Source organism: Neodiprion virginianus, chromosome 4, assembly GCF_021901495.1.
Source record: "Neodiprion virginianus isolate iyNeoVirg1 chromosome 4, iyNeoVirg1.1, whole genome shotgun sequence".
Taxonomy (NCBI): Eukaryota; Metazoa; Arthropoda; class Insecta; order Hymenoptera; family Diprionidae; genus Neodiprion; species Neodiprion virginianus.
This window is the reverse complement of record NC_060880.1, coordinates 4,782,080-4,810,051: the sequence shown is the minus strand read 5'-3', so window position 1 is coordinate 4,810,051 and position 27,972 is coordinate 4,782,080. Positions and strand designations below refer to the sequence as shown.

At 36.8% G+C, this 27,972-nt stretch overlaps 5 protein-coding genes across 23 annotated transcripts; 3 read left to right on the top strand and 2 right to left on the bottom strand.

The window, feature by feature from the left end:
* The first annotated feature begins 9 nt into the window (after nucleotides 1–9).
* Nucleotides 10–3,174, top strand: LOC124303714 (uncharacterized). The gene is made up of 7 exons (XM_046761278.1): nucleotides 10–77; nucleotides 1,224–1,258; nucleotides 1,467–1,502; nucleotides 1,606–1,805; nucleotides 1,933–2,062; nucleotides 2,430–2,582; nucleotides 2,830–3,174. Exons 2-7 carry the CDS (start codon nucleotides 1,225–1,227, stop codon nucleotides 3,105–3,107), a joined length of 831 nt encoding a protein of 276 aa, XP_046617234.1. The 5' UTR covers nucleotides 10–77; nucleotide 1,224; the 3' UTR covers nucleotides 3,108–3,174.
* A 3,022-nt stretch (nucleotides 3,175–6,196) lies between these two features.
* LOC124303712 (uncharacterized) lies at nucleotides 6,197–11,023 on the top strand. 2 transcript variants are annotated; one of them, XM_046761271.1, is made up of 6 exons: nucleotides 6,197–6,384; nucleotides 6,513–6,548; nucleotides 6,659–6,861; nucleotides 6,967–7,096; nucleotides 10,423–10,575; nucleotides 10,680–11,023. In XM_046761271.1, exons 1-6 carry the CDS (start codon nucleotides 6,351–6,353, stop codon nucleotides 10,955–10,957), a joined length of 834 nt encoding a protein of 277 aa, XP_046617227.1. In that variant the 5' UTR covers nucleotides 6,197–6,350; the 3' UTR covers nucleotides 10,958–11,023. The 2 variants fall into 2 exon arrangements, with proteins under 2 accessions (XP_046617227.1, XP_046617226.1); XM_046761270.1 differs by lacking the exons at nucleotides 6,197–6,384; nucleotides 6,513–6,548; nucleotides 6,659–6,861; nucleotides 6,967–7,096 and adding exons at nucleotides 8,648–8,718; nucleotides 8,817–8,852; nucleotides 9,635–9,837; nucleotides 9,933–10,062.
* A 1,277-nt stretch (nucleotides 11,024–12,300) lies between these two features.
* Nucleotides 12,301–15,603, top strand: LOC124303713 (uncharacterized). 5 transcript variants are annotated; one of them, XM_046761272.1, is made up of 7 exons: nucleotides 12,301–12,452; nucleotides 12,586–12,646; nucleotides 12,781–12,816; nucleotides 13,572–13,774; nucleotides 13,880–14,009; nucleotides 14,370–14,522; nucleotides 14,625–15,603. In XM_046761272.1, exons 2-7 carry the CDS (start codon nucleotides 12,613–12,615, stop codon nucleotides 14,903–14,905), a joined length of 837 nt encoding a protein of 278 aa, XP_046617228.1. In that variant the 5' UTR covers nucleotides 12,301–12,452; nucleotides 12,586–12,612; the 3' UTR covers nucleotides 14,906–15,603. The 5 variants fall into 5 exon arrangements, with proteins under 5 accessions (XP_046617228.1, XP_046617231.1, XP_046617230.1 ...); XM_046761275.1 differs by having other exon boundaries at nucleotides 12,401–12,425; XM_046761274.1 differs by having other exon boundaries at nucleotides 12,417–12,471.
* On the bottom strand, nucleotides 15,377–20,055 carry LOC124303700 (rab GTPase-binding effector protein 1). 5 transcript variants are annotated; one of them, XM_046761239.1, is made up of 10 exons: nucleotides 19,343–19,560; nucleotides 18,695–18,802; nucleotides 18,158–18,600; nucleotides 17,407–17,909; nucleotides 16,884–17,165; nucleotides 16,559–16,778; nucleotides 16,344–16,454; nucleotides 16,032–16,257; nucleotides 15,786–15,858; nucleotides 15,377–15,688 (listed from the first exon to the last, which is right to left on the bottom strand). In XM_046761239.1, exons 1-8 carry the CDS (start codon nucleotides 19,416–19,418, stop codon nucleotides 16,090–16,092), a joined length of 1,911 nt encoding a protein of 636 aa, XP_046617195.1. In that variant the 5' UTR covers nucleotides 19,419–19,560; the 3' UTR covers nucleotides 15,377–15,688; nucleotides 15,786–15,858; nucleotides 16,032–16,089. The 5 variants fall into 5 exon arrangements, with proteins under 5 accessions (XP_046617195.1, XP_046617197.1, XP_046617198.1 ...); XM_046761241.1 differs by lacking the exon at nucleotides 19,343–19,560 and adding an exon at nucleotides 19,608–20,055 and having other exon boundaries at nucleotides 15,600–15,858; XM_046761242.1 differs by having other exon boundaries at nucleotides 15,600–15,858; nucleotides 16,032–16,185; nucleotides 19,343–19,566.
* Nucleotides 20,056–21,312: 1,257 nt separating this feature from the next.
* On the bottom strand, nucleotides 21,313–27,550 carry LOC124303705 (annexin B11-like). 10 transcript variants are annotated; one of them, XM_046761247.1, is made up of 9 exons: nucleotides 26,951–27,547; nucleotides 25,940–25,982; nucleotides 24,614–25,219; nucleotides 24,157–24,333; nucleotides 23,865–24,069; nucleotides 23,587–23,739; nucleotides 23,334–23,507; nucleotides 23,031–23,212; nucleotides 21,313–22,901 (listed from the first exon to the last, which is right to left on the bottom strand). In XM_046761247.1, the coding sequence occupies exons 2-9, from the start codon at nucleotides 25,955–25,957 to the stop codon at nucleotides 22,851–22,853; spliced, it is 1,566 nt and encodes a 521-aa protein (XP_046617203.1). In that variant the 5' UTR covers nucleotides 25,958–25,982; nucleotides 26,951–27,547; the 3' UTR covers nucleotides 21,313–22,850. The 10 variants fall into 10 exon arrangements, with proteins under 10 accessions (XP_046617203.1, XP_046617206.1, XP_046617207.1 ...); XM_046761250.1 differs by having other exon boundaries at nucleotides 26,955–27,547; XM_046761251.1 differs by lacking the exon at nucleotides 26,951–27,547 and adding an exon at nucleotides 26,593–26,680.
* Between the last annotated feature and the right edge of the window lie 422 nt (nucleotides 27,551–27,972).

Here is a 27,972-nt window from a genome sequence, read left to right as displayed (position 1 = left end):
CGAGACTGAAACGGAACAACTTTGGCTGAACAGTCGATTTTTGCATGTGCTGAATTTCCTGTAATTCAATTGGTTACGTAAGTATACAACATCTTTCGACCGCCGAATGTACCTACCTATTATCAATTATTTGAGGGTATAAAAAATTGTAACATGAATCTTGCGTCACATAGAGGAAAATTCCAGGGACAGGATAAATGTTTTTGCTTTAGTAGCGGGTGTGAACAAAACCCGCTTCTCGACATTGGCTTTGGTCCTGATTATAAAAACAGTGATATAATTTTTTTCAAAAATCAGAGATCCGTAGGTAGGTTCAAATGTTTTCATTTCGATTAAGAATGTTTCAAATTTTTGGTCATGACAAATTTACAGAAATTTGAGGCTCACCTGCGGTACGAAAACTTCCTCTTTTCTGCCACTGGTCGCTAGTAAATAATTCTCATTCCTGAACCATGCAGTACCAATTGTATTTGAACTAATCTCGAATGTATTCATAAGTGAATAAACTTTTTTTGGTGCGGCCCAAGGCATGATTTTCGTAAAGCTAAATAAAAAATGTTGAGATCAAATCATAGGACAATATATGATTTCGATTACTGAAATACATCTCTGCACACGAGAGTTGAGGACGATATCACTTTCAATCAAAGAATCGTTTGTTTCAGCGGCCACTGCATCTGTTATCGAGTGGACCGATTTTCGTGCTAACGAATCGTCTCATTCAAATACAATACGAATGATACATTTATTGCTGTTTTCGTTCAAGCTATGTATTCTCAACCAAAAGTGAGTCTCGTCAACAACATTGAATACTTTATGATAAGATAAAAATCGGCAGAAATTAACTACAGTAAAGACGATAAGATAATTGAATCTAAATAATACCAATACTCAAAGGTTATCAATGAATTGTTTTAACAAAACATTGTTGAACAAATTTTTAGGGCATTCTTTTTTAGGCGACAGAACGAATAGTTTCTTAAATACAGCCTGCACAAATTTTCGAAGACGTAAATTTCGAAATAATGAGAGAATTCTAATAAAATTTATGTGTGTTCAAAAAATTCAACGAATTCATTTCATTTCACAAATTTCTTAAGCAACGTTTGGTTTAAACAATTTATCGAATACTTTCTGGCAGTATTGTTATTCAAATCCAATTTTCTTATCGCGACGATAAAGCTAATTCTTTTTCAGAGTTGCATTAATTTTCCGTTTGTCAGCATGAAGGTTGTTGCGGTACTGCTACTTATTGCCGGTAAGCTCTCAGCCTTAAAGCTTATTATTAACAGCACATTATCGAATATGAAACACGGATAGGTGAGCAAGCCTTTTTCATCGCAATTTATGATATTTCATAAGAGAATTTCAAATTACAATTACTCTAATATATCTCTACGCATGTGGGTAGACAACGTATTTATCGTTGAAGAAAGTAATTTGTTCCTCATCATTAATTGTTTCAGCCACGGCATCAGCTATCGAGTGGACCGATCTTCGTGGTAATTAATCATCTACAATCAGGATGCGAATGACATAGTTTTTGTTTTTTCTGCCTATTTCTTCTTAAGATTTAACCAACTCTTCGTTATTACAAAATTTCAGTGAAATGGAAACTTTGGTTGCTCGACCCATTCCACTCGTCGAGTTATTATCAGATGCCACGCACAAAAGCTGATGCCATTTCCAATGACTGGGTTGAAGTGTCTGGTCTCAGTTCCTTGGATGTAACTGGGTATTGCCTGGATGGTGACGGTCGCGTTTGTCTTTATTATGATTCCTACGGGAACATTGCCGCTATTCATGTAATCATTAATTGCGTGTTGTCATACTTAAAATTAGCCGAATGGCTGAATGCTGTACAGAAATTGCGTAGGACCATACGGTTGATGAAATCGGAGAAATGTAGATGTGTACTGTTTATTTTTTTAGGCCGGTATGCTCGTGAGCGATGTTGCAGATATGCAAAGTATATACAACATGTCGGTGTTCAACCAATATGAGATAAAAACGATATTCGAAGAAGAGTACTGGACTAGTACTCTTTTATTCATATCCCCTGGTTAGTGGTTATATTTTCATTTAGTGCAAGTATAAATATATACATACAATGGAATTATAAATTTTTTTCCGTTACGAATTTATCGTACCAGTCCGATTCTACTTTTTGTAAGAGAATGTTGGTTTATAAAATGGGGACGAAATACCTTGATGAAATCAATCAACTTTCTTTTTATCAATTGACGGTTTGATTATTTGCAATATTTCATAGTTATCGTTTCATTCGTAAAAATTTGTCGCAGCAGTGAAATTCGATGCGAAAAATCTACCGAGACTGGATGATCAATGCGGCAAATAGTTTCTTTGATTTGTCATTTTCGATGCATTCAATAAAGCCCATTCGTATCTAATTGTCATTATCTTTTCAGACGATATTGCAGCTGGTGGTCGCGACGAAACGAATGATCTCACCGGCACTGAAGGAATATGGTTCGTAACCACGGACGGATATATAACAATTCCCAGGAATGTATCAGATTGGGATTCTGCATGGACGAAAGAAAACTGCATTCCTGAAATGGGTAATGCATAATTGGTCCACGAATATTTTTAAATATTAATAAGTGTCAAATACCGATAACAATTTATGTATAACTATTGGTACCTTATGATAAATGATCCAACAAGTACCAGGTTATATTAATCATACTCAAATGGAATTCAAAGGCACCAATGAATCTGTGCGACATGGACGGATATTGTTCCAATCTGACACGAGAATTCGCGACTATAAACATCAATTGATAAGTTATTTTATACGTATTTCAGGCACTCACTATTACTACGCGATGAATACATCGACCGAGTGTACAGCCTTCCAGCCTTGGTTCTTGTTGGAACAAGATGGCGAGCTGAGCGGTGTCGGACTACAGGGATTCGGATCAACGACTTACAAAAGCCGAAACTGGTATGAGGAGGTTCCAGCCGCCGCTATCAGGCCCACAATCCCGACGACCTCAGATTGTGTCGTAGAATGGGCTGCCGAATACGGTGTAATTTCAATGCACATTTACTTCACTTCCAAACCATGGGAATACTGGTGTTAATTGCAGAAATCCAGGTGCAAAAATGTTAATGGCTGAATACAATTCTATGATTATTGTGAAACAATTACATTTCATCTTTTAATTGATATCTTTCGTTGTAATTGGAAAAATTCGACTTCCTCCATGTGTCGACACTTTTTCAGACGGTATTTGGGTATGATAAATGGTACACGACGCTGATCAAAAAATACCATATTTTATATCTATCGAAGTACGTATAACCTGTAACTTATACATTAGATAATTGTCATCATAATGGCAATATGCACTTAATTCATTCCGTATATTTATTTATTCACCGTATTTTTCTATTCCATTACTTCGTTCACCGTATAATTGGAGTTACAGAAGCTGACAAATTGAAAACGACGCGCTAACGTTTCTATTATTTTACTTTTCTCTTATTGATTTCGACTATACTCCCAGTCATTTACATAATTTCAAACTATTACTGTACCTATTCTACATCAGCACCGATTTTTAGGTTGTTTATTATCCGCGGTTGCTATACCGCTATAATGATTTCAACTGACCATTTTTCGAAGTTCGTTTAATTATTTTTAGTTATCCAATTTTGTGTACTTATTTTCCAAAAATCATACTTGTTTCGCTTCTGTTGAGGCATTCACAAGGTTTGATTTGTGAGATGGGTATGAGTGCTGATTCGACGCCTCGGTGGTTATTCAACTACTTCGAAAGCTAACATTGAGAAAACGTATACGTTTCGAGAATTATGTGCCAATCGAATATCGTGGATGAAACCTGCAGTTTATTATCCAACAGTTGAATTATGGTAATGGCAGTGTGAGAAATATGAGATAATGAATGCGGTTCGATTCTACAGAAATCACTTCTACATTGTAAATTTTTTACAGAATATGTTCTACCGACTCGTTTGTACACAAATCTTTTTTACGGAATATTGTTTTCATACAGAAAGGAATTCGAGATTCACATCAGAAATAATTCTGCATGAATTATTCCACTGGAGAATTGTAGTACAGAATAATTTACTACGAAAAAAAAATTGCTCCGTTGTCTTGAAACAGAAAATAATACGATCAATAGAAACTATACTTACGTAGATTGCAGATATATTTCACGAATACTGACGCACTCTGGAATATTTATCCCCGAGCGTTGAGCGCCAGCTCGGAGCCGCTGCGCTTGCTCTCAGGATCAAAAAGTATCAAGTCACCGTGCAAAAGACGCGGTCAAATTTGAAAACTTGATAGTTCGAAAAAAAAAAAAAATTAACCGAAAAGCTACATGATCAGCAGATGAAGGGTGCTTTATTTTTTTAAGTACGGTTTATAGAATCGATACGCAAAATGCACGTCCGATGCCCATAATTAATCTATATGTAATCAGACGTGACCGATAAATCAATACTGTTTTGATTGTTCAATACTTAGCATAAGCCCAAATTTAGCGGGATTCGAATTGCAGATGGAGATGTACATATTAGTAGACGATAGACAATGAATCGCTGTAAGTTTTGAGTAATTTGGAGCTTACAAATTTTGTCAATTATTTCAGTATACTGCGGTAATATCAATTGTAAAGCACCTCAAAAATTGGTTCGAGAAACTTATTTCGCGTCAGAAGGCGCTATTACTTCAGGGAAATAAAAACGCGATCGTGAACTATCGCAGGCTCCTCTCTGACTAATACTCATTGTATCGATAATTCTTTTTGTTGCGGGTGGTGCTAGTCGTCGATTATTCTGATTATGGTAAATAAAATAAGAAGAAAAAGACTTTTTGTGTTATAGTTGAAATAGAGACAAATGATTGGAAATATCGGATTTTCCATGGCAGGTGAAAAAGTAAACCAAAGGAAGATTCTGCTCCTATTCAGAGCTAATCTAATTTCCGCAAAAAGTAACGGTTTACGGATATTCGTCAGAAATTTGCACTCGTGTGCGGCGACTCGTCACTCTAAGGGTGAACTGATCTCTCACGCTTCAGTTTTCATCTTGATCGCTTCGATTGCTGGTGGCGCCCTCTGCACGCGAAACACATTTATTGGGCATTTTCCACATTTTGATAGTGTATGTACGCAAGTTTATTCTTCCGGCATATCCATCGAGGTAACCCCACGCTTTGAATGCGAGTACTTGAGTGACACGGGCTTCTTTGCGTTCTGTCTTTCAGATCCGCCTGTTGCACCTTGCGTTCACTCCTTGCCTCCGAGCTTTTTTACTTGAACCAGGCAAGTATTCATTCACCTCCCTCAGGGGCGCGACCCCTGCCGTCTTGGAAGTGAATTCTTTCCATTTCCCAGGTTACTTCGATCGATAATTAACTCGTTTTCAGGACCGTTCTCGTACCGTGGTGTCAACAACAGTCGCAGTTGGAAAATGTCCTCATAACATCAGAGCCTGGTTATCGGCGCCATTTTATCGCCAGATAACCTAAATTTTTAATGCTTAATGGAGGCAAATCGTAATTCTTGGGATTTCTAATTACTCATGTCACATAAATTAATGAGACATAATTAATAATATACCTATTCTAGCATTAACACGTGAAAAACATGGTCACCAGTCAGCTGTTAACCTGGTTGCACTAGTTAGATTATCTTTCACCAGATGGCAGATTGCAAAGTGACTCGACCGAACGGTTGTGGCAATGTTAGATCGAAGGTGATAAGATTTAAAAAATGAATAATCTTGTCCCACGGGTCGAATCACAATACAGTTGACAACACTTATAAATATTATTATCTATTATTTCCTAAGCCAAGCTCGTATCTAAAAAATGTAGAGCAGCGTATTGTATACAATTTTCACATTTAAACATTATATATCTCAACGTTGGCCTTAACATAAAACCCTCATTTTACGATGTAACGTACAGAGGCCGAAAGAAATAAACACCTGCAAGAAATTTCAAATTCAAACTGCAATAAAGATAATTCTACTGAACAAATACAGCAAACGTGCAAACAGGAAACACGAACAGATTACAAACATACAAGTCCTTATTTTCAGAATAGGGGATAACGTTTTTAACCAATCGTCTCGCGCTGGAATATCTAAATATCCTAATCACTATGCATAATCAGCGGCTTTTCCCACGATTAATCATGTGAGCAGCTTCAGCCAACCACCATACAGCCTCCTGCCACCGATTTTGAGCAGGAAGTTCGGAAAAGATTAAGATTAAGATTTCGGTATATATAAGCACTCGTAAAGAATAATTTACTCCACATTCAAAATCATTGAAGCAGTTTGCCAGAATGAAGACTTTCGCTCTTCTGTTACTGATCACCGGTAAGTTCTCATCCCCAAATAATACTGTATTTCAATTCGACTCATACATCACCGCAGATATAACGTGTTCGTGCGAATAAATATAAATTTCAAGAACAAACTAATTTCCTTCTCATTGGTTGTTTCAGCTGTAGCATCTGCTATCGAATGGGCCGATCTTCGTGGTATAATTATAAATCGTCTACAGTCAGAATGCAAATGACAATTACTCTTTTCTAGTCTACTTTTTGATCTTGAATGTACCCAATTCTTCGATATCATAACTAAATTTCAGTGACATCGACATACTTGGGGTCGGACCCTTTACACAAAAAGAGCTACTTCCAGATGCTTCGTACAAAATCTGATGCCATTAACGATAGTTGGGTCGAAGTAACAGGTTTGACTTCCCTGAATTTGACTGTGTATTGCTTCGAAGAAGGCGACGGTCGCGTATGTCTTGAATACGATTCTTACGGGAACATTGCTGGTATACAGGTGATTATTGTTTACGTTTATCGCGTCGTATCATCGAAGTCGTACAGATATTTGGTACTTGATAAAATTGAACATGTACAGGGAAGGCACCATTTGATTTTTCAGGCTGCCGTACTCTGCAGTGACGTCGAAAATGTACAAAGTATTTACAACCGGTCGAATTTAAACCAGTGTCAGATCAAAACGATATTTGATGAACAGTATTGGACCAGTACAGTCTATTTCATATCCCCGGGTTAGTCGTTAAATTACCTTCCACCGTACAAGTACGATATTGTTGTAGAATTGTTGCGAAATATCTCAGCAATTTTTTGGTCGTTCTTCGATATTTTTAAATATTCGGTACCGATTGGATTCGACTTTAAAAAAATATTCCGGTCGAGCTGATCGAGGTAATAGTTTGTCTAATCTATCGTTCCATATGTTGCCAATTAAACTTCGGTATCTAATTATGATTCTCTGCTCAGTGACTATCGCAGCTGGTGGTCGCAGCGAAATGAACGGTCTTACCGGGACTGAAGGAATCTGGATCGGGACAACCGATGGATTTATAGAAATTCCCAGAAATGTATCGGATTGGAATTCTGCATGGACGAAGGAAGCCTGATATTCTGCAGAGGGTAACCTTCAATTGATCTCAACATTGTGACCGTGTTCGTTGTGTTTATTGAGAGATTTTATGCAACAATGGTATTCAATTACAATTTTCTATATACCTCTGCAGGCATCCACTATGAGTACGCTATGAACAATTCCACGGAATGTACAAACTCGCAGCCTTGGTTTTTCATGGAACTAGGAGGCGAGTTTAGTGGTTTCGGATTACAGGGATTCGGTAATACGACTTACGAAAATCGTGACTGGCACGAACACTTTGCACCAAATTAATTTAGAGACGTGATACCGACAACTCGGCAGTGCGTCATCGATTGGGGTAACGATTATGATTGTGTTTCAAATTTCGAAATGCTGACCACAATTTCCAGCTTTTTAATTTCGAAATACTGACTACGATTTCCAACTTTCAAATTTGCTAGCATTTTCGCTACATGTTTAACATTACAGTACGGTGCTGACGAAAGAATAATCAAAAATCTTAAGTTCATTTAATTTGAACAGAAGTTGTTCAGAAGAAACGGGACTTAAAATCCATTCGTCTAATTATACGCGAATAAAAGTATGAGACGAGAAAGAATCAATTCATTAAACATTGCAAATGTAATTTTGAAGGAAAAGTTACGCACCAGAAAACATTTTCATATTCCGATGGTAACTGAAGTCACCTGTTGAAATAACGAATTGAACAAACCCTGAGTACGACATACGTGACGACGTGCTTCATTGCAAAGCTAAGCGATGGATTTAAAACAGAATATCGAATACTCACGTTATTGCCTGAATTTAAATATTTATTCAAGTGTTTTGACAAACGCGATGAAGCGAGGAAACAAGACGTCTGAAAAATTTTGTCCCAATAGAAGAGATTGCAGAAGACGTGAATTGTATTGACGTTTACGTGCAAATGCATTGCTGGTTGAACTATATTGTAATCCAGCGATAAAATATTTCATCCTGCACAGATCATCGTTCCTCTGGATTCAACTTACATTTGGAGACTCCTGTTTATTCAGTATTCGAATGACAATAATTCAACTATCAATGGCTAATTAAACAATTATAATACAGACGTAATCTATGTGCTTTTCCCTTTTCACACGAAACGAAGAATCCGTATGGATGAATCTGCCCAGCGTATATACTATATATGTAAGAACTGGTATAAGTTTTTAATTCAGTGTTGCATTGATATTCAGCTTACCAACATGAAGACTGTTGCGGTACTGTTGCTGATCGCCGGTAAGTTATTGTATTTCAATTCAATTCAAATTTATTGTTACAATTAAATGGAATTTTCAAGAGAAAACTAACAATTTGTTTCTCATTGCTTGTTTCAGCTACGGGATCTGCTATCAAGTGGGCCGATCTTCGTGGTATAATTACATTGAAGTTAGAAATTTTCGCGATGAAATGCTAAATGAATAAGTTGGCGTGTTTCCGACGTATATTGGTGAACTTAATCCAATGACGTTGCCTGTTTTTTTCATGACTTCAGAATTTTTAGATATTTTCTTTCAAAAATGGCCCTTTCATTGGAAATCACACTTTTTAACTCGTATTATCTTTCAAACCGATTCATCAAGTACATGGAGGAAATGTTATGATTTGTGCTGTGAACGATACAATGATAAACCATTTTTTGAACAAATCTTATGACGCTTGCGTACAGCCGTAAAAATATATTTTTAACCCGTGAATTCTACATTCCTCACGTTTGTCAAGATGTGCATATTCTTTCGTGTCTTGAAAGTTTTATTCAAAATAATTTTAATGTTACAAGAGCATTTTCATCCGACTCAAATCACAAAACAAGTGGTAAATTTTGACAAAAGAAACCAAACTTTCAAACCCTGGCATCATTGAGCGGCTTGGCAGATAATACGGGTCAAGAAGTGCCATTGCAATTGCCATGTTTGGATCAAAATATCTCGAAATCCTGACGCGATAGAAAAAACGGGCAACGACATCGAATTCAGCGCACCAAAATGAGACGAAGATACAAAGACTCGTTAATTTCACATTCTCTAGCAAAAATTTTTTATCCCAGTATTACAAATCACCTACAATCAGCATGCGAATGACACTTATTTTTTCTTGTCTACTTCTTGATGTTGCGTGCAATCAACTTTTCAATACTTACACAACTAAATTTCAGTGACATGGAGCCTCTCGGGGGAGGACCCTTCACACGCAAAGAGCTTCTTCCAGATGCCTCGTACAAAATCTGATGCTATTAACGATAGTTGGGTCGAAGTAACAGGTCTGACTTCCCTGAATTTGACTGTGTATTGCTACGAAGAAGGCGACGGTCGCGTATGTCTTGAATACGATTTCTACGGGAACATTGCTGCTATACAGGTGATTATTGTTCAGGTTTATCGTGTCGTGTCACTGAAATCGCAGAGATATTGGATATTTGAATGACTGTAACGTGGGCACCATTTAATTTTTAGGGTGCCGTGCTCTGCAGCGACGTTGAAAATATTCAAAGTACTTACAACATGTCGAGTTTAAACCAGTATCAGATCAAAACGATATTTGACGAAGAATATTGGACCAGTACAATTTATTTCGTATCCCCTGGTTGGTAGCTAAATCATCTTTTACCATACAATTACGGTATTCTTGTAGAATTATTGCCAGGGAAAAATTTCTCCCTTCGAAAAGATTCGTAAACTACAGTTTCTCCATCTTCCGGATAATAATGCGGAAAGAAATTTAGCGGAAACACTTTGAAAATATACAAACATGTTTTCTACTTCCTGAAACCAAAAGTGTTGGCAATTTTTTATCGTGTTCTGCTATTTTCCAATTCCAGGAAGTGATTGGATTCGATTTGAAAAAAGATTTCTGAACCAGCTGGTCAGGGCGATAATTTCTTCAGCTTATTATTTTGTACGTTGCCAATGCAACCTCAAAAGTCAATTATCGCTACTTTTTCAGAGACTATCGCAGCTGGTGGTCGCAGCGAAATGAACGGTCTTACCGGGACTGAAGGAATCTGGATCGGGACAACCGATGGATTTATAGAAATTCCCAGAAATGTATCGGAATGGGATTCTGCATGGACGAAAGAAGCCTGTCTTTCTGAGATGGGTAATCTTGGATTGATCCCGCCATATTGTTACCTTGTTCCTTGTGTCTATTGAGAGTCTTCGTGCAACAACAGTAATTGATTACGATTTTCGTGCGTGTTCCAGGTACTCACTATTACTACGGTATGAACAGATCCATGGAATGTACGGACTTCCAGCCTTGGTTTTTAATGGAACAAGGTGGCGAGTTGAGCGGTTTTGGATTACAGGGATTCGGTGAAACGACTTACAAGAGTCGAGAATGGTACGAATATTTTGCAGCGCGTTTCATCAGAGACACGATACCGACAACTCCCCAGTGCGTCATCGATTGGTCTACCGATTACGGTTGCATCTGCATGCATGTATTCTTGACTTCAGAGCCATGGACATACGTTTGCTAACAGCAACGGTGAACGACGTGCGGTGATTATCCGTGAATAAAATACCTCAAGTTTTATGAAATGAGATTTTGTGTTTAAACTCAATTATACCTTCTACCAGAAAACAAAACTACACACAAATTCTGCATCGAACAAGTTATTTATTTTATCAGCACTTGCCTGACAGCGTTGAAGGATGAAATTCGAAAACATCTCTGACAAATACACAAACAGCCTTGAGTCGAATGTAAGAAAGAAAAAATGAATCAAAGAAATACATTACTTTTCGCGTTGTACGCAGCATTAAACACATGCCTACATCACTTTCTACTCGAATAGAATTCGAAGGTATCCGTGAATCCGTCTGACACGAGTAAGCGCGACTATGAAAAACTTGGTGCCAAATGAACAGTTTCGATGAAATCGGCAATTATTATCTAGCAATCGACTTGTGCATTCACCAGACATTAGGTCACCGTTTCTTCACATTTAACTTGCACTCGAAAAACTATTTTATTGATTCCTAGAAATGAAAATAATTCATCACTTACGTTTGCATATTTTACGTGATAAGATTAATCTGTAACGATTAGAATATACAGTTCCAAAATGGAACGGAGAACAGGAAACAAAGGAAATTAACACAGAAAATTGATGAAACTAATTCGAATGAGAATTAGAAGTGGTAAAATAGATGTACGGAAGATATACGGTCCGTAATATTCTAGAGATGAATCGATATACCTCGCATTTTTGCACGTTCCACGAAGCACACGGGAATAATCGAATTTTAGTGTTAATCAGTGTGTCGTGGTCGAAACGACGTCGCGTTGACGATTTTCTGAGTTGCTCTGTGAAGTTATTGATACAGACAATTTATCTGATAAACGATAATGAACCCAACTCGATCCGTTTACCCCAGAAATTATTGCTGTGCGCCACGCGATAATTTTGATTTTTGTGAAAATATTCCTATAAACCGTGCTTTTTGAAATAAAAGAAATTCTCAGCGATTGTGAGTGTTTGGGTTTTTAGTTTTTCAACGATTATTTTCCTCCAATAAAGGATCATCCATAAGACATTCTATCGAATTCCCCGATAGCGAACGAATGCATATGAACATAATTTTGATTCTAAATTTAGAGGAAAACACCTGGAAAGTAGTTATTTATTAGTCGGAATTGTGAATGTTTCGACGTGGAAGCGTGACTACAATATTTGCAACGGCGCACGGCGTTTACATAAACGACGAAATGATCGACGAATTCCGCATAAACCTTGAAAGGCGACAAATATATTACCCTGGAAATTATATATTTTCCAATAAAGGACGCGGCGATGCACGAATTAATAATAAAACTTCGAAGGTGGTAAATTTGTTTCGAAGCGTGAAAACAGTATCTCGAAAAGATAACGAGCAAAAGGTGGAAGCACGCAATATATAATTCTCAGACTTATGACGATGCGAGACTGAAACGGAACAACTTTGGCACGTAAACAAATTGCTAGATTATCGGTAGGCGACAGAACGAAAAGTTTCGTAAATACAGCCTGCACAAATTTTCGAAAACGATAATTTCGAAATAATGAGAGAATTCTAGTAAAATTCATGTGTGTTCAAAAAATTCATAAAGCTAATTTTTTTTCAGAGTTGCTTGATTATTCAGTTTGTCAGCATGAAGGTTGTTGCGGTACTGTTACTTATCGCCGGTAAGTTCTCGTCCCTAAATAATTATACTGTACATCAGTTCGTCAAATACATACCTGCAGACATGACGTATTCTTACGGATAGATGAAATCTTCAAGAAAAAACTAACGATTTGTTTCTCGTTGCTTGTTTCAGCTACGGGATCTGCTATCGAGTGGGCCGATCTTCTCGGTATAATTACACTGGAGTTGAAAATTTTCGCGATAAAATGCTAAATGAATAAGTTGGCGTGTTTCCGACGTATATTGGTGAACTGAATCCAATGGCGTTTCCTGTTTTTTCCGTGACGTCAGAATATTGAGATAATTCCTTCCAAAAATGGGCTTTTGATTGGAAATCGCACTTTTTAACTCGTACTATCTTTCAAACCGATTCATCAAGTACGTTGAGGAAAATTTATGATTCGTGCTGTGACCGATAATATGATAAACCATTTTTTGAACAAATCTCATGACGCTTGCGTACAGCCGTAAAAATATATTTTTAACCCGTGAATTTTACATTTTTCACGTTTGTCAAGATGTGCATATTCTTTCCTGTCTTGAAAGTTTTACTCAAAATAATTTCAATGTGTCAAGAGCATTTCCATCCGACTCGAATCACAGCTCAAGTGGTATATTTTGACGAGAGGAACCCAAATTTTCAACCCTAGCATCATGGGGCGGCTTGGAAGATAATACGGGTCAGAAAGTGCCATTGAAATTGCCATTTTTGCGACAGAAAAAACGGACCAACATCGAATTCAGCGCACCAAAATACGTCGAAGATACAACAACTAGTTAAATTAACATTTTCTGGCAAAAATTTTTTATCCCACAATTACAACTCACCTACAATCAGCATGCGAATGACACTTATTTTTTTCTTGTCTACTTCTTGATTTTGCGTGCAATCAACTTTTCAATACTTACGCAACTAAATTTCAGTGAAATGGACCCGCTTGGGGGAGGACCCTTCACACGCAAATAGCTTCTTCCAGATGCCTCGTACAAAATTTGATGCTATTAACGATAGTTGGGTCGAAGTAACAGGTTTGACTTCCCTGAATTTGACTGTGTATTGCTACGAAGAAGGCGACGGTCGCGTATGTCTTGAATACGATTCTTACGGGAACATTGCTGGTATACAGGTGATTATTGTTTACGTTTATCGCGTCGTTTCATCGAGGTCGTACAGATATTTGGTACTTGATAAAATTGAACATGTACAGGGAAGGCACCATTTGATTTTTCAGGCTGCCGTACTCTGCAGTGACGTCGAAAATGTACAAAGTATTTACAACCGGTCGAATTTAAACCAGTTTCAGATCAAAACGATATTTGACGAAGAATATTGGACCAGTACAATCTATTTCATATCCCCTGGTTGGTAGCTAAATTATCTTTTACCATACAATTACGATATTCTTGTAGAAATATTGCCAGTGAAAAATTTCTTCCTTCGAAAAGCTTCGTAAACAACAGTTTCTCCATTTTCTGGATAACAATGTGGAAAGAAATTTAGTGTGAACATTTGGAAAATATACAAAGATGTTTTTACTTCGTGACCCCAAACGTAGGAGCAATTTTTTTATCATGTTCCGCTATTTTCAAATACCAGGTAGTGATTGGATTCAATATGAAAAAAAAATTCTGAACCAGGTGATCGGGGCGATAATTTCTTCAGCTAATAGTTTTGTACGTTGCCGACGGAACCTCAGATGTCAATTATCACTACTTTTTCAGAGACTATCGCAGCTGGTGGTCGCAGCGAGATGAACGGTCTTACCGGGACTGAAGGAATCTGGATCAGGACAACCGATGGATTTATAGAAATTCCCAGAAATGTATCGGAATGGGATTCTGCATGGACGAAAGAAGCCTGTGTATCTGAGCAGGGTAATTTTCCATTGATCTCACTATTGTGATTTTGTTCCTTCTGGCTACTGACAGTTTTCTTCAAACAATAGTAATTAACTACGATTTTCGTGCATATCTCAGGTATACACTATGTGTACGCTTTGAACAGATCCATGGATTGTACAAACTTGTATCCTTGGTTTTTAATGGAACAAGGAGGCGAGTTAAGTGGTTTCGGATTCCAGGGATTCGGTAAGACGACTTACAAAAATCGTAACTGGTACGAGACAATTATACCGCGTTTTATCAGAGACGTAGCTCCAACACTTCCACAGTGCATCATCGATTGGGGTGAAGATTACGGTTTTATTTGTATGCATGTATTGTTGACTTCTACGCCATGGACATACGTTTGTCCATAGCAGGCTTCACAGTGCTGGAGCTAGAAATTTGAGGGGAAATACAGGAAAGCTTTGTGAAAATAAGAGGGAGGGGGGTGTTAGGACATTTTTTTATAGTACTGACCAAATAGAGCAAGATTAGATAAACACAGGAGTGTCCGATATTTTGGTCGTTTTGGAATTTTTTCGATTACACATGGAAAATATTGTTCATATTGTGGAAATTTTTTTTTTTTTTTATCATCAAGTAAACTGGACTGGAAAAGTCGACTAATGCTTAAGAACAATGTTTATATTTCCAGCTAAATGTAGGAACAAAATAATTTGGGCTGAGTGCAAGTATTCTGTAGATAACACTACTCAATTAAACCGTAAAAATGTTGGCTTGCGAAATATAAGAGAATGTTGGGATTCGATGAATTTTTTTCGTTCCTATGTTAAGTTGGAAGTATAAACATTGTTCTTAAACATCAAGTTGATTTTTTCTGTCCATTCTCATTCGTGAGGAAAAGTAACTGACTGGCAAAAATTAGGGGGATTTTACGGGGAAATTGAATGCTTTAGGGTACATTTAGGGGAGATATTCAGTTTTAAAATGCTTATAAGGAAACGAAAAAGAATAGGGAAATTCGAGACCGACCGTGTAGCCTGTGATAGCAACATCGTATGACGTGTAAGGATTCTTCGTAAATAAAATACTTAATTCTTGATGAAATAGATATTTGTGTCTCAACTTTTAATTACCTTCCATTAGACTTGTACGAAATCATCTCAGCTTTTCAAAACTAAAACTGTATACGAATGCTGCATCAAACAAATGATTTATTTTATCAACATTTACGTGACAGCATTGAAGGATAAAATTCGAATAAGTTAAAAATAATAATCTATTGATATTTACATAATTTATCCGCTTCGTCGATAATCATAGAATTCACTTTTACCTAACGTTTGTCCCATGGCTCTAATGATCTCTGAAAAATAAATGAGTAAGTAAGCATCGCTGTATATACACGAACAGCTTTCAATCAAATATAAGGACCAAAAAATTATTGAAAAAAATGTATTAATTGTATTCTATTTTTCGTAGACACAGTTTTACGGTCATAATGAATGTAAGAAATTTGTCTAGTATCGATACACATACCTAAATCAGATATTGCACATCTCGCCAAGTTTTCCCAGATATATATTTGCCGACATATTCATTCTGGTAAATGTGGTGCTTCTTGGCTAAAGTAGGGAGCCGTATCTCTAACTAGTAATGTATGGCACACATCGCAAACTCTTGAAGGTCGCTGCTTGGGTCCACTGTTTACAACGTGCGACAGACAAGTTGAACAAAATATATGACCGCAATGACGGCAATGCATCTATTCAAAGAAAAGTAATTGTATGTAGACGAGAAATACAAACACTGTTGACGTTGTAATGCTAACGGAAACAAATTCGCACTCACCTTTCTTTTTGTAACTGTGAACCCCGTTCGACAATTAGGACACTCGTCAACATCCTCGTCGTGCTGCCATCTCACTTCACTTCCTGCCTCTCTGATCTTTTCCAGTTGAACCTGTGATTTCGAACAATTTCACACAAATGTAAAATAATCAAATGATTGAGTCCGAAGATAAATTGATATTATATTTTTTTGATTTGATTTATCCAATTTTGCACCTGTAAAGATTGTGATAATCTAACAAAGTCTTTTTGTACTTCTTCGCTAGTATCTAATTCCTGTTGAAGACTGGTTAGCCTTTGACGAAGTTCAGCAACAGCTAATTCTATCTTTTGTTTTTCCGTTGTTGTATTTTCCAACTGCTGTTGAAGTCTATTCAACTTCTCTTCTTTTTCATTCAAAGCTTGATGATCATGTTTGTAATTTTCTACTTGGACTCTGTAAAAATAGTTTATCAATTAGCACTTGAAAGATATTTCAAGCCACTGAAGCGGATAATTATGAAATCCAACAATTTTTTTCAAACGACAATAAAACACTTACTTAAGCTGCCTAATTTCCTCAACCAAAGTAGATTCCGATTGTTGATGCGCACGATTATCGTGATCTAATTGGTCTTGAAGGAGGGTCACCTCGTAACGTAAAGTTTCCTCTTTTTCCTGCGCAACTTCTTGCGCGACTTTTGCTGCTATCAAGTCTTCGTGCATTTTTAAAAGTGTGACATGTAACTCTTCAACGTTATTTGGCATATTAATTGTCTCACTTTGGAGCTGCATGGAATTCTTACTATGCTTACCAACCAAATTTTCATTTTCTTTCTGCAGCCTGAAAGTTTTTTTTTTTTTTTCTAAGTATAGGAAAAAATACCAATTTGTTTGAACTTGTAAGAGTTTGAACAATGTGGAACGTTGAAAAAAGTCCGTGAAAATAAATTTATTTATTCTACAATCGTTATTAAAAATCATTGTTTCCAAAAATGCGATATTTCATGTATTGTGACAGTTTTTCAAGTTTCTCAAAACCTGAATCTAGATGAATGAAGCGAAATTTGTGCAGTTCAACTTACGCATTGAGATGCCTTTGTAGTTCTTCTCTTCCATGAATCAATCTACTTAGTTCATCGGTAACGCCTTGATGCATCTGTGCTAACGTTTGCTTCAAGTCGGCCAGGGCTTGCTGGGAGGATTGTGAAACGGAGGTGAGTTCTGCAACTTTAATTTTGTGTTCTTCTTTTTTTTCATTCCACTTTTCCTCCATTTCTTTACGAAATTCTACCTCCTTGACTAAATCTTCCTTTTGGACTTCTAACAAGTGATCAGCATCTGCCAATCGTTTTTCAAATTCTTTTTCTGCTGCCTGCATTTTCACCAATTGTGCCTCATAATTAGCGCACATATCACAACTGGCTTCCGCAGCAGATCCTGATTCTGTTTGAAATTTTTTTTGCGAATTAATTTCTATATGTTTTTGCAGCTCGTCATCTGTCGATCTTAGTTTTTCCTTCAATGCTTTAATCTCCTCTTCCAAAGGTCCTACCAGCGAACGCAAAACTTCTGCATCTTCTTGGGCCTGTAGAACCGTAGGACAAGTTTTTTCTTTACAATCAAACTGCGTATTGTGCATTGTTAAAGTAATAAAATAAGAAATAAGAAATCTCAAATCACGAACACCTCCTTGGACAAGAATTCAAAAATAGAAAAGGACGATTGAGTTAGAAGAAAATGAAAGAATAATATCATTAATGGTTACTTAATACACATCAAGATATTATTATAAAATCTCACAATCACACTAATAGGGTCTAAAAGCTTACGTACATATTTGTTTACCTTCCTCAAGCTCTCTTCGATATTATCAGGGCCCAAAGACAATGAATCAGCGCCTAATTGAGAGACAACTTTTCTAGCTAAAGTTTTAGTCACAGTTGACAAAGATATTTGAGGTCCGTCCGCAGATTCACGAGTTGTCTGCGATCGGAGCAGCGCATTTTCTGCTTCAAGTTTACGAAACGCAGATTGCAACTTTCGCAACTCGTCTCCAAGTTGATTACGTGAACACGAGGACTCTTCTACTGTCTCTTGAATCAGCTGCTCCAAAGTGGCTATTTCTTCTTGCGCCTTGCGCTTTTCAACAAGAATGTCATTTTCCACCTTAAGGTCAGCCACCGTCAGCTGACTCTTAGCTTCATCAAGATCATTCTGTAATCTATGTATCTCTTCTTGCAAGGAGATCTTTTCTTCGTGCTGCCTTTTGAGTTCATCTGTGAATGAGGAGCAGATGGTTAAATGGTGAGTTATTTTGTTGCAGTTAGAAAAAAATTAAGTGAAAACACCGAACAACCTTTGGCACATTACCTTCTTTCTGGAGAAAAAGTTCCTTCATTTTTGCTCTTTGACTATTAAATTCCTTTAGTATCTTTGCATTCTCAGTCTCAAACTTCTTTAATTTAATCAGTAGATCATCTAAACGAACAAAGCCACTCGCTTATTAACATTTACAATCTACCAACCAAATTTGATTTTTTATTATAATATCCGTCAAAGTATAGTCAAAAAAAATTGAGAACCCAAAACATGATTGAAAACAGCACAGAGGTTGCAAATGGAGTTGGCCAAACTAAATTCAAGTAAAACGACACCACTTTAAATAAATAAACATGATCAACAATCCGTAATTCACAAATCAAAACAATTCAGCTATTCACAATTGCAGAAAGTATGTGCATATTTCTGTTAATATTCATATGTTATGTCAGCAAAGTAAAACAATATGCAATACATCTATGGAGTCTCTGAAAAACCAAAGTTTTTTCAATCATTCTTCATTTTGCTTGCACAAACATTCCTGATTCAAGCACGCTGACTTTAAAATTATACGTTAAAGTCTGTTCTGCCAGTGACTAGGGTTAATCAACAAGCTAGTTGAAAACTCTGCGTTGGCCAACATTTGGAGAATACGTTCACAAAAAAAACTGAGCTATGATTCATTAAAATTTTACAAACCTTCTGCTTTTAGCGACGTTAAGTCTTTTAAGTTGTTATTATAACCAAGCTCTGTGAGTTTATTCATACATTTCATTAATTACTTTTGCTTTATCAAAGAGATATTTTTTCTTTAAGTTTCGTGTTATGCATTCCAATTCCAGGGGGTCGCATTGACGTTGGAGGGAGTTACTAGCTCATTGTCATTTTTTACCAAGAATTTCTCGTCATTAGTAGGGTTGCAGTAGCATAACCTAGATTCAGAGGAAAATCTGAAATAACATACCTCGATCCTCCTTTACAGCACAACCGTCCTTCGTCTCGTTTTCCATTATTAACGATATCAGCTGTCACTTTATTATATCGACTAAAAATGCTCAAATATTTCTACCCTGCGGGGCCTTTAACTTTTTTTCAAACTAATTTGACAAGTGCGTACAACAAGCACGCAGATAGCACAAAGTAGCAGGCATTCATTCATCAGTCGTCAAGTGATCGTGTCGAACATTTTTCATAAATCACTCCGCAGACAACTAATTGACGCACGATGTTTCCGATATTTGTCAATCGCTGTGATTAATCAAACTGCAGGCTCACGTTCACGCAGCTCGTAATTATTATTGGTAAAGGATAAATCACGGATTACTTGTACACCGCCCAAATTGTACACATTAGTCCGCATCGTCCAGCTGTAGACACGATTACACACAATTACACGCTCATACTAAACCTATAATCCAGCTTACATACACACATATATGTAATACTGCATACACAGCGCACTGGCAGTCCCAAAAAGTCCGCCGTTCCTTGTCCCGCGTTCATCGTCTTCGTTCCAATTCCATCAGCTTAGAAATTCGACATTCGAAACGTATAATTCGAAACTTCGAATCGGTTAAATTTATTTCGTTAGAGGAAGGAAAAATGTACAGAAGTTGTCTGTTCCTGTAATTTTAAATGCAACGACGAGTAGTAAATATTTTTTGCAACGACAGTTCGAAAAATTTACACAAAATAATGCCGTCATTCCGAATAAAGAAACATTCTCCGTCACTACCAAGGTGATTGTGAGTGTAAATCGTTAATCATTAATTCGGTAGGTGCAAGTCGGTTAAACAATAGCCCATCTAACACAAAACTGAAGTTTGACTATCAGACGTTTGAGGGAAGAAGTCTTATGACGCGACTTTTCACGTCTACGAGACGTCCGAAGTCAGAAAATACGTCATTTCGACATAAGAACTCATTTAGGCGTACAAATTCGCAGTACATGACTTTCATGAGACGTCTATACGAGATTTCTAGGTAAATTTTCCAGAAACGCGCTGACGCACGTTCGTCACAAATTTTGTAAACACATTGCTTCGCGATCAAATGAACTTATTACAAATTACATCTAAATGTCGGTGATTCCTCGAGTAATTTTTAATGGAATATAATGTTATTCTACGATTTCCACAAGAATATAAAATTTACTCAGTAATTCAAAATGAATTAAACGTTTAATTTTTTTAATAGATTTGTAAAAAAAACACGAGAATTCTATTGTTTTTGAATTTATGTGTAATGGGACTTTGTGTCCGTAAAATTGATAAATAAATAAAGTTAGTAACGTTGCAGTAACGATACATGTATACGAATAATCGCGTTACATCGTACATTGAAGATTATCTGAAATTTCGTAAACCATGATAAACAAAACATACTCATATATTTTTAATGTCATTTCCTTGAAAATCGTTAAAAAATTGCACAGTAATAATTTTTTTTGTGTGACACTTCGTTGCGTTAACATTACTTCAGATTTACATGAGACGTCGATGGTGGGCTAATTGTCACGCTGCAGCATGAGTAAGTACATGGCATTTAAATTACTGCAGTTTACTCTTGATTTTGAGATTTTTGAATTGGTCAATGATCAAACAAACAGCGAGTAATACTTGACACATTATTTCGTACGTCAAGTACACTGATAATCAAGACATTTTTATATTTCGATTTCAATTTATTATCAACAATAGAAGAACAATACATGATACAAGATGAGTATAATCGCATGGTACAACTAACAGTTTCTCTGGGCAACAGCAAGGAATTTAGCAAAAAGGGAAAACGGCTTTATAAAAATATATAGCTTTATAGGCACTGGAAGCGCAAACTCTCAATTAACGTATATATTATTCGTCGGCAGAGTGATGTGGTAAATTTAGAAAAATTGGTGTATTCACGAATCGTGTAACAGGTAGCAATCTTTCTAAAACATATTGTGCAATATATATGCCTGCTTGGATATTCATAGTGTAGTATACAGTTAACTACACAGTTATATTTTAACATTTATACAGATATAGATATTTATGTTATAATGTATAACATCATCCCAATAATAGCAAAATTTGAACGGATATATCAATAAAATTTACTATTTCCAAGGCAATACGTCGAACACGAGTAAAATAGTTTTACACAAATATTTGTAAATGTTTATATAAATATAACAAGCATAATCAGATCTATGTCTTTTTTTTTTTTGATTATTTGTTTTTTCTTTTGCAAGTATTTCGATCGTCTGTCACAATTCGACACTGTATATTATTCTCAATTTTGGCACAGCAACACTTTTAGATTACATGACAAGCATTTTGTTCTGATCTAGAATAACAAAAGTGTTATATCAACATTAGATTCGACATACAATACATTCCCAATAGCTGAAAAATTATGCTTATGTTCAGTAAAAATACATCGTAGAATAGTTTTATTAGAGAAAAGGATCAATGTAAGATAAAAAGAACTCCAGTACAGTACTTGTAGTAGATTCAATATTACTTTTCATTACCTTTGGTGATGTGAAGAAAGTATTGGTTTCGGTAAGAAATCATTTATACTAATTTCAACGAATCTTTACGTTTTCGAACCGCTAGAATCCGAAAAACAAGTTTTTCGAAAAATGTCGGTCTGGATGCCGGTCTGTCGGTCAGTCCGACAAACTTTCGCGATAATCTCGGCGACGGCTGGATGAAAAAATTTGAAACTTACAGGATTTTACGACGAAATGATGGGCATGAAAAATATTCTATGACTTACCGTCTACCATATGCTGTTTCCTTCTTATTACATGTTTTTTCCAGTTTATATATTTATTTTTTTTTTTTTTAATTTTTAAATATTTTGTTTTTTGGAAAATTTTCTTTCACACTTTTTCATTTGATGCCAAGTCCTATTTGTTTCAGATTTTTCACTTGGCTGTTTTCGAGATCATCACGAAAATTTGTCGGACAGACCGACTGACTCTTCTCATTTCATGTTGATGTAAAGTATCACGAAAAAACAGTTTATTCGGTTTGTTGTTTAGTAACCGAAAGATTAGTAATTTAGATTTCGGATGTGAATGAAGAAATTCACAAAATGACAATCGTATTACCTTTTGAAGACAAATATCTGCATAACTGCATGTACTCACTTAAAACGTGAAGCAAGGTGACACGTGATTTTATAAGGAAAAAATTTGGTCGGCCCTCTCTAAGCTCTAAGAAATCAGAGCGAGAAGACATTTCTTGTAGTCCCCTGAACAGTCATCCTAAAATAAGTAACAACGATTATTTAAATTGACACATAGTTATCACGTAGTTTATCAATTAAACGTTCGGATCAGAAAGTTTGGGAACAGCTTAGATTAGGATATTTTTTAACTGATTTTTCAACTAACCGATATAAATTGTTCAAGAGTTTGATTATACTCCCGAGAGAATTCTCTCTTGATATCCCCCATATCAATTTCAGAGCGAGTGACGACCAGTCGAATCAGTCGATCGTCTTCAGTTCCAGCTCCTCTCATGCTCTTGTACAATTGTTTCGCAAAGAAAGCAGGGCGATTTTTAACACATCTGACTGTAACGATGAAGAAAATCTTGTTACATGCTGACGTACGCATATACTAGTAACAGCCAGGCAACGCCGCAAAATAAAAACAGCAAGTCTGTCAAAGTAGAAAGAGAGAATAACATATTACCGATTGTGAGGAGACCATCTTCAATGTCTCCAGAGAATTCGCTTTTTATGGCATTTTCAATTCCATGAGGTGCTATACGTTCGTACTCCGCAAATATTTGCTGCAATTGTGGGATACTTCTTGACACCAGAATTTGGTTGAAGACTGATTCATCAGTTCCGAATTGTGCAACTCCTGCGAACACGTAATCAGAGTTATTAAATAGATTTTGAACTTACGTTTACTGGAAAATTCAATGCAAATCGTTACAAACCAGCATTAAACAGTGCTTGAGCGTCGCGTTGTGCTCCAGCCGGGTCTACGAAATTTGACTCATCTCGATTGGCACAGCAAAGGGATGTCATAAGGCGTTTGAAACATCCTGAAGTTTCTGACCTCAGACGGTCTTCCAAAGATTGCCCATATACTGCATGAAACAATGGTTGCATAAACTGACTATTAGTATAGGAATTTTTCTTCAAATGTAAATGGCTTTACTCAATTGATTTTATAATTAGCAAAGCGGCAGTCCTTTGGAAAAAACGAACTTACAGGATTGATACGTTTGCTTGATGACACGTAATTCTTGATTGGTCATAGTGCACAGAACCTCGATCAAAACACACTCATCTGTACCCATGCCAGACATAGCATTATGTAGCTCCTTAGCATAAAATTCTGCAATCGGCGTCATCATAGCAACAACCAGATTTTCAAAATTGCCAGATAATTCAGACTTCAAGTCCTTAATCAGATCCTGAAATATTAATTACTTATCAGAATACTCTAATATTACACAATTTGGTTGACATGATATTAGGGTTGAAGATATCATAATTTTCACCTTGCCGTAGAGTGTTTTAAACTGTATGGCAATTTCTTGACGCTGGCGATTTGTCCGATTCGCAAGGATATTAATGATGGTTTTCTCGTCAGTTCCCCATCCTTTCATTGCCTTTCTCAACGCTCCTGCATCAGCACTTGCATCGAAGCCAGGATAAGTCACTACAGTCGGGGATAGCTGAGAAAGAATATTACGGATCAAAATTGTATTGATTCATTCGTGGGATTAGAATAGTTGGATAATAAAGAGTTGGAATTTTATATTTAGAAGGCGACAAAGGTATAGTTGAGAATGAAATATAGCCATAAAGATGCATCCTATTCAATCAAATCTATACATACACAGCAAACATTCACTTTTTTAGACTAATTCAAGCTTTCAATTGCATGTATATCTAAACTGCACACTGCTGACAGAAAAATACATGTTTTAAAGCACCAAAAAATATTTATCTTACTTTAGACTGAGCCTGCCCCTGATGTGGGACTGGAGCTCCATGCTGAGGAGGAAATGAGGTCGCACTAGCATGCTGTGCGTGCGCAGGCGCGATTCCCTGGCCGCCAGGATTATAGGCACCTGGATAGGGACCCGAACCTTGTGCGTGAGGGCTAGCATTACTTGGGAACGTAGTTGCAGTATTCTGAGGAAAAGGAGGAGTGGAATTGTTTGTATCAAAAGGAACAAAGCGACCAGGATACTGGGCAGCATTTACCGGCTGAGCCGGATGGCTGGGATACGGAACCGAATTTCCTGGGTAAGGATTGTTGGCGGGTGGAGCATAAGTGCCAGGTGGAGCGTTCTGTTGCATCCCGTAATGCTGGGGTTGCGGAACTTGCTGCTCATGTCCGGCGTGCTGAGAATAAGGCATCGAGGAATGCTGTTGATTAGGTGGATAAGGAGTAGAAGGATAGGCCGAAAATGGCTGTGGCATTCCAGGGTAAGCCTGCTGCCCAGTTGGAGGAGGATAGCCTGCACCGGGATTCATGGGATAAGGTGAGGTCCCTGGGGCACCTGGCGGACCCCCCATGGCGTTTGGAGGCATTTGGCCCGGGTACTGCGGTCCCTTGATAACAGATAAAGATAAGTTCAGGCAAAAGTTGTGCAAAGGCATGAGATAACATTGATAACTTTCACCGAACTATCGGACCTTGAAATTGACTTATGTTCGTAGAACTTGAAAGGGAAATATATTTGTTTTTTGAAATAAATGTCTCGAATAATTTTCAAACAAAGTAAATCCTTCGCATTTACTGTCTGGTGAAATTGGCATCGTACGATAGTTGACTGTGGCTTGAGTACATATTGAAAATTCCGCGAGTTTTCCTAATTTTCCTTAAAGCCATTGGAAGGCTACAATTATTCTACGAATTTTTTGGTATTAATATATCTTAGGGTTTCTTAGAATAAGTAATTAGGAAGGATTGACCAATCGATGAAGGTAATTACGGAAATGTGAAAGGCAGGATAAATTATTACAAAGATGCAGGGAACTTGATTCGATGTAACTTGAGTCAGGTGATCGAATGATTGAGTGGAATTAACAATCAAATTTCCTTATCAGTTTTAGCCTGTTGCATGATAAAAAAAAGTAAATCAAGAAGAAAATGTGAATGGGAATTTTTAGAAAATATTGCTGCCAGCTATGTTAAGTACAAATTACTTGCAAGACAAATTAAAGTATATTCATGCCGAATAAAAAGATAGATAGAAACTTCAACTTTTGATAATCGACATAATGAAAGATATGCATTAGAAACGATGAAGAAGATTTCAAAATACGTACTTGATATCCGTAGCTCATTGTTTCGGAGGAATTAAAAATCGATCTGAAAATACAAAAAACTGTATTTTTTATTTGTTATCAATTCTAGGCTATTGTAATTTATTGCTTTTGGATCACTGTTGGATTAAATTTTGTTAAAAAATAATTTCGGTAGCTCAGAATATCTTTAGAACATCTGTTACCAAACGACTAAATTTTTTCCAATAATAAGAAACGGTTCAAGATTTGATATTCGACTACAATGGCAAAAGAAGAAAAAGCTACTTTGCTATGCTTGACATTTTTCGAAATACAAAACAGTGTCACGTTTTAATCGCTTATGCAGGTAACAAAACAATCTTGCGAACCTATGCTGGGATAAGTTTGTGTGTCAGTACGGACGCAGCACCAAAATATACTCAATTCTACGAGCTTAATTAAGTCTTGTTTCATTACACGCAATGCGCAACTGAGGCAAATGTATTTCTTCTGGAAAGCTAGCTGTCGCCGCCCACAGAACTGTTGACGATTTACGTAATTTGATAACGAAACCAGGAAACCGGGAATTTATTTCTCCGAAAAATACGCTTCGGACGTTCCCAGTTTTGTGACTAAGGTTAAAGCAAAGTCGACTATATGCATGCATATACCGCATTTATGTACTACATACATACGTGCATATAACGGTATATAGTAGTAACAGCGACGAACGTCCAACACTTCAAGATGTCAACTGCTGATAATACTGGCTTGTAACGCTTGTAACGTACAAAATATAAGTTTTTGCCGGATGTTTGCGGTCGAACCCGCCGGACGGGTTTACTTTTTATAATTAACCTAATTCGACCACCGAGTCAACGATTTTCAAACACGCACTGAAAAGTCTTTCGCGTAGGAAACCTGATGATTCAAATTCATTTCCAGCTGATCTGACTTTTGCAATCTATAATAGAAAGAATATTCACGTTGAAACTAGTACTTAGTTGATACGTAAATGTAAGTAAAATACTGATTATTGTCACATCTACTTACCTACTGTAGAAGCTCTCTGGTAGAAGTACGAAGGAAAATGCGGCTCTTTGCTCGCGGTTCCGTTGACACGGTTCTGGCTTGGGTTCTAACACGCCTGGACTGAATTATTCAGTCTGAATCTGAATATGTTGGTTTTGGATGCACTGAGCTTCAAACGAAATTTAGTAGGTATCAACGTTTTTCTGGTAGAGGTCGCTGCCATTGATCTGAATCGTGGTGGAAAATTCGACCATGGTATGAATGACCTTTGAACTAATTGGGGGAAGTTTAGCTGCCGTAGGGTCGTGCTACTCTTCGGTATACCTTGTCAATCGTTGCTGACATAATCTCAAATTTTTCATCCGTTCCTCGCTTCGCCGTGAAGCGTCATTAGCCCTATCTCTCTCGCACCCATATGAGTTTCAGATCACCCTATAGTGCAAATAAAGAAACATGACCTGAAAATTTTCCACCACGTTTTTTACTCTCCCCTTAGATCGTTCATTTTTTAAGCTTTATATTTACTTTTATCTTCTTTCAAAATGAGTCTTTATCCAATACACCATTCAAATTTCACATCTAAACCAGACAACGCAATTGCAGAGCTACCAAGCAGCCAAAAGTTTGGTTAAACTTCCACATTCTACGTAACGGTACATACATAGCGTTTTCACAAGGATAGTACCAGATAACACGAGCAGAAAACGTGATTATTCTGGTCCAATTGTCTTCATATTAAATGATTTAGGGCGACACACTACACAGTATACAACTCGTAGGGTGATGTAAAATTGCTACACAAGACAAAGGGTATTAAAATAAATTTTATACTGCCGAGTTTCAGATTTATTTACCAAGCTGGAAAGTCCAGTTTATAAAAATATAATAATAATTTGTAAATAATTTACACCGTACAAAAGCATACTCATTCAAGTGTCTCATGTTTGAGGAAACAGCTGAGCACAGCGAAGTCTATAACAGATTAAAAATATTCTGTAGTGTTTTGTGTAATACCACAAAACCGTCAATGTAAAATTGAACTG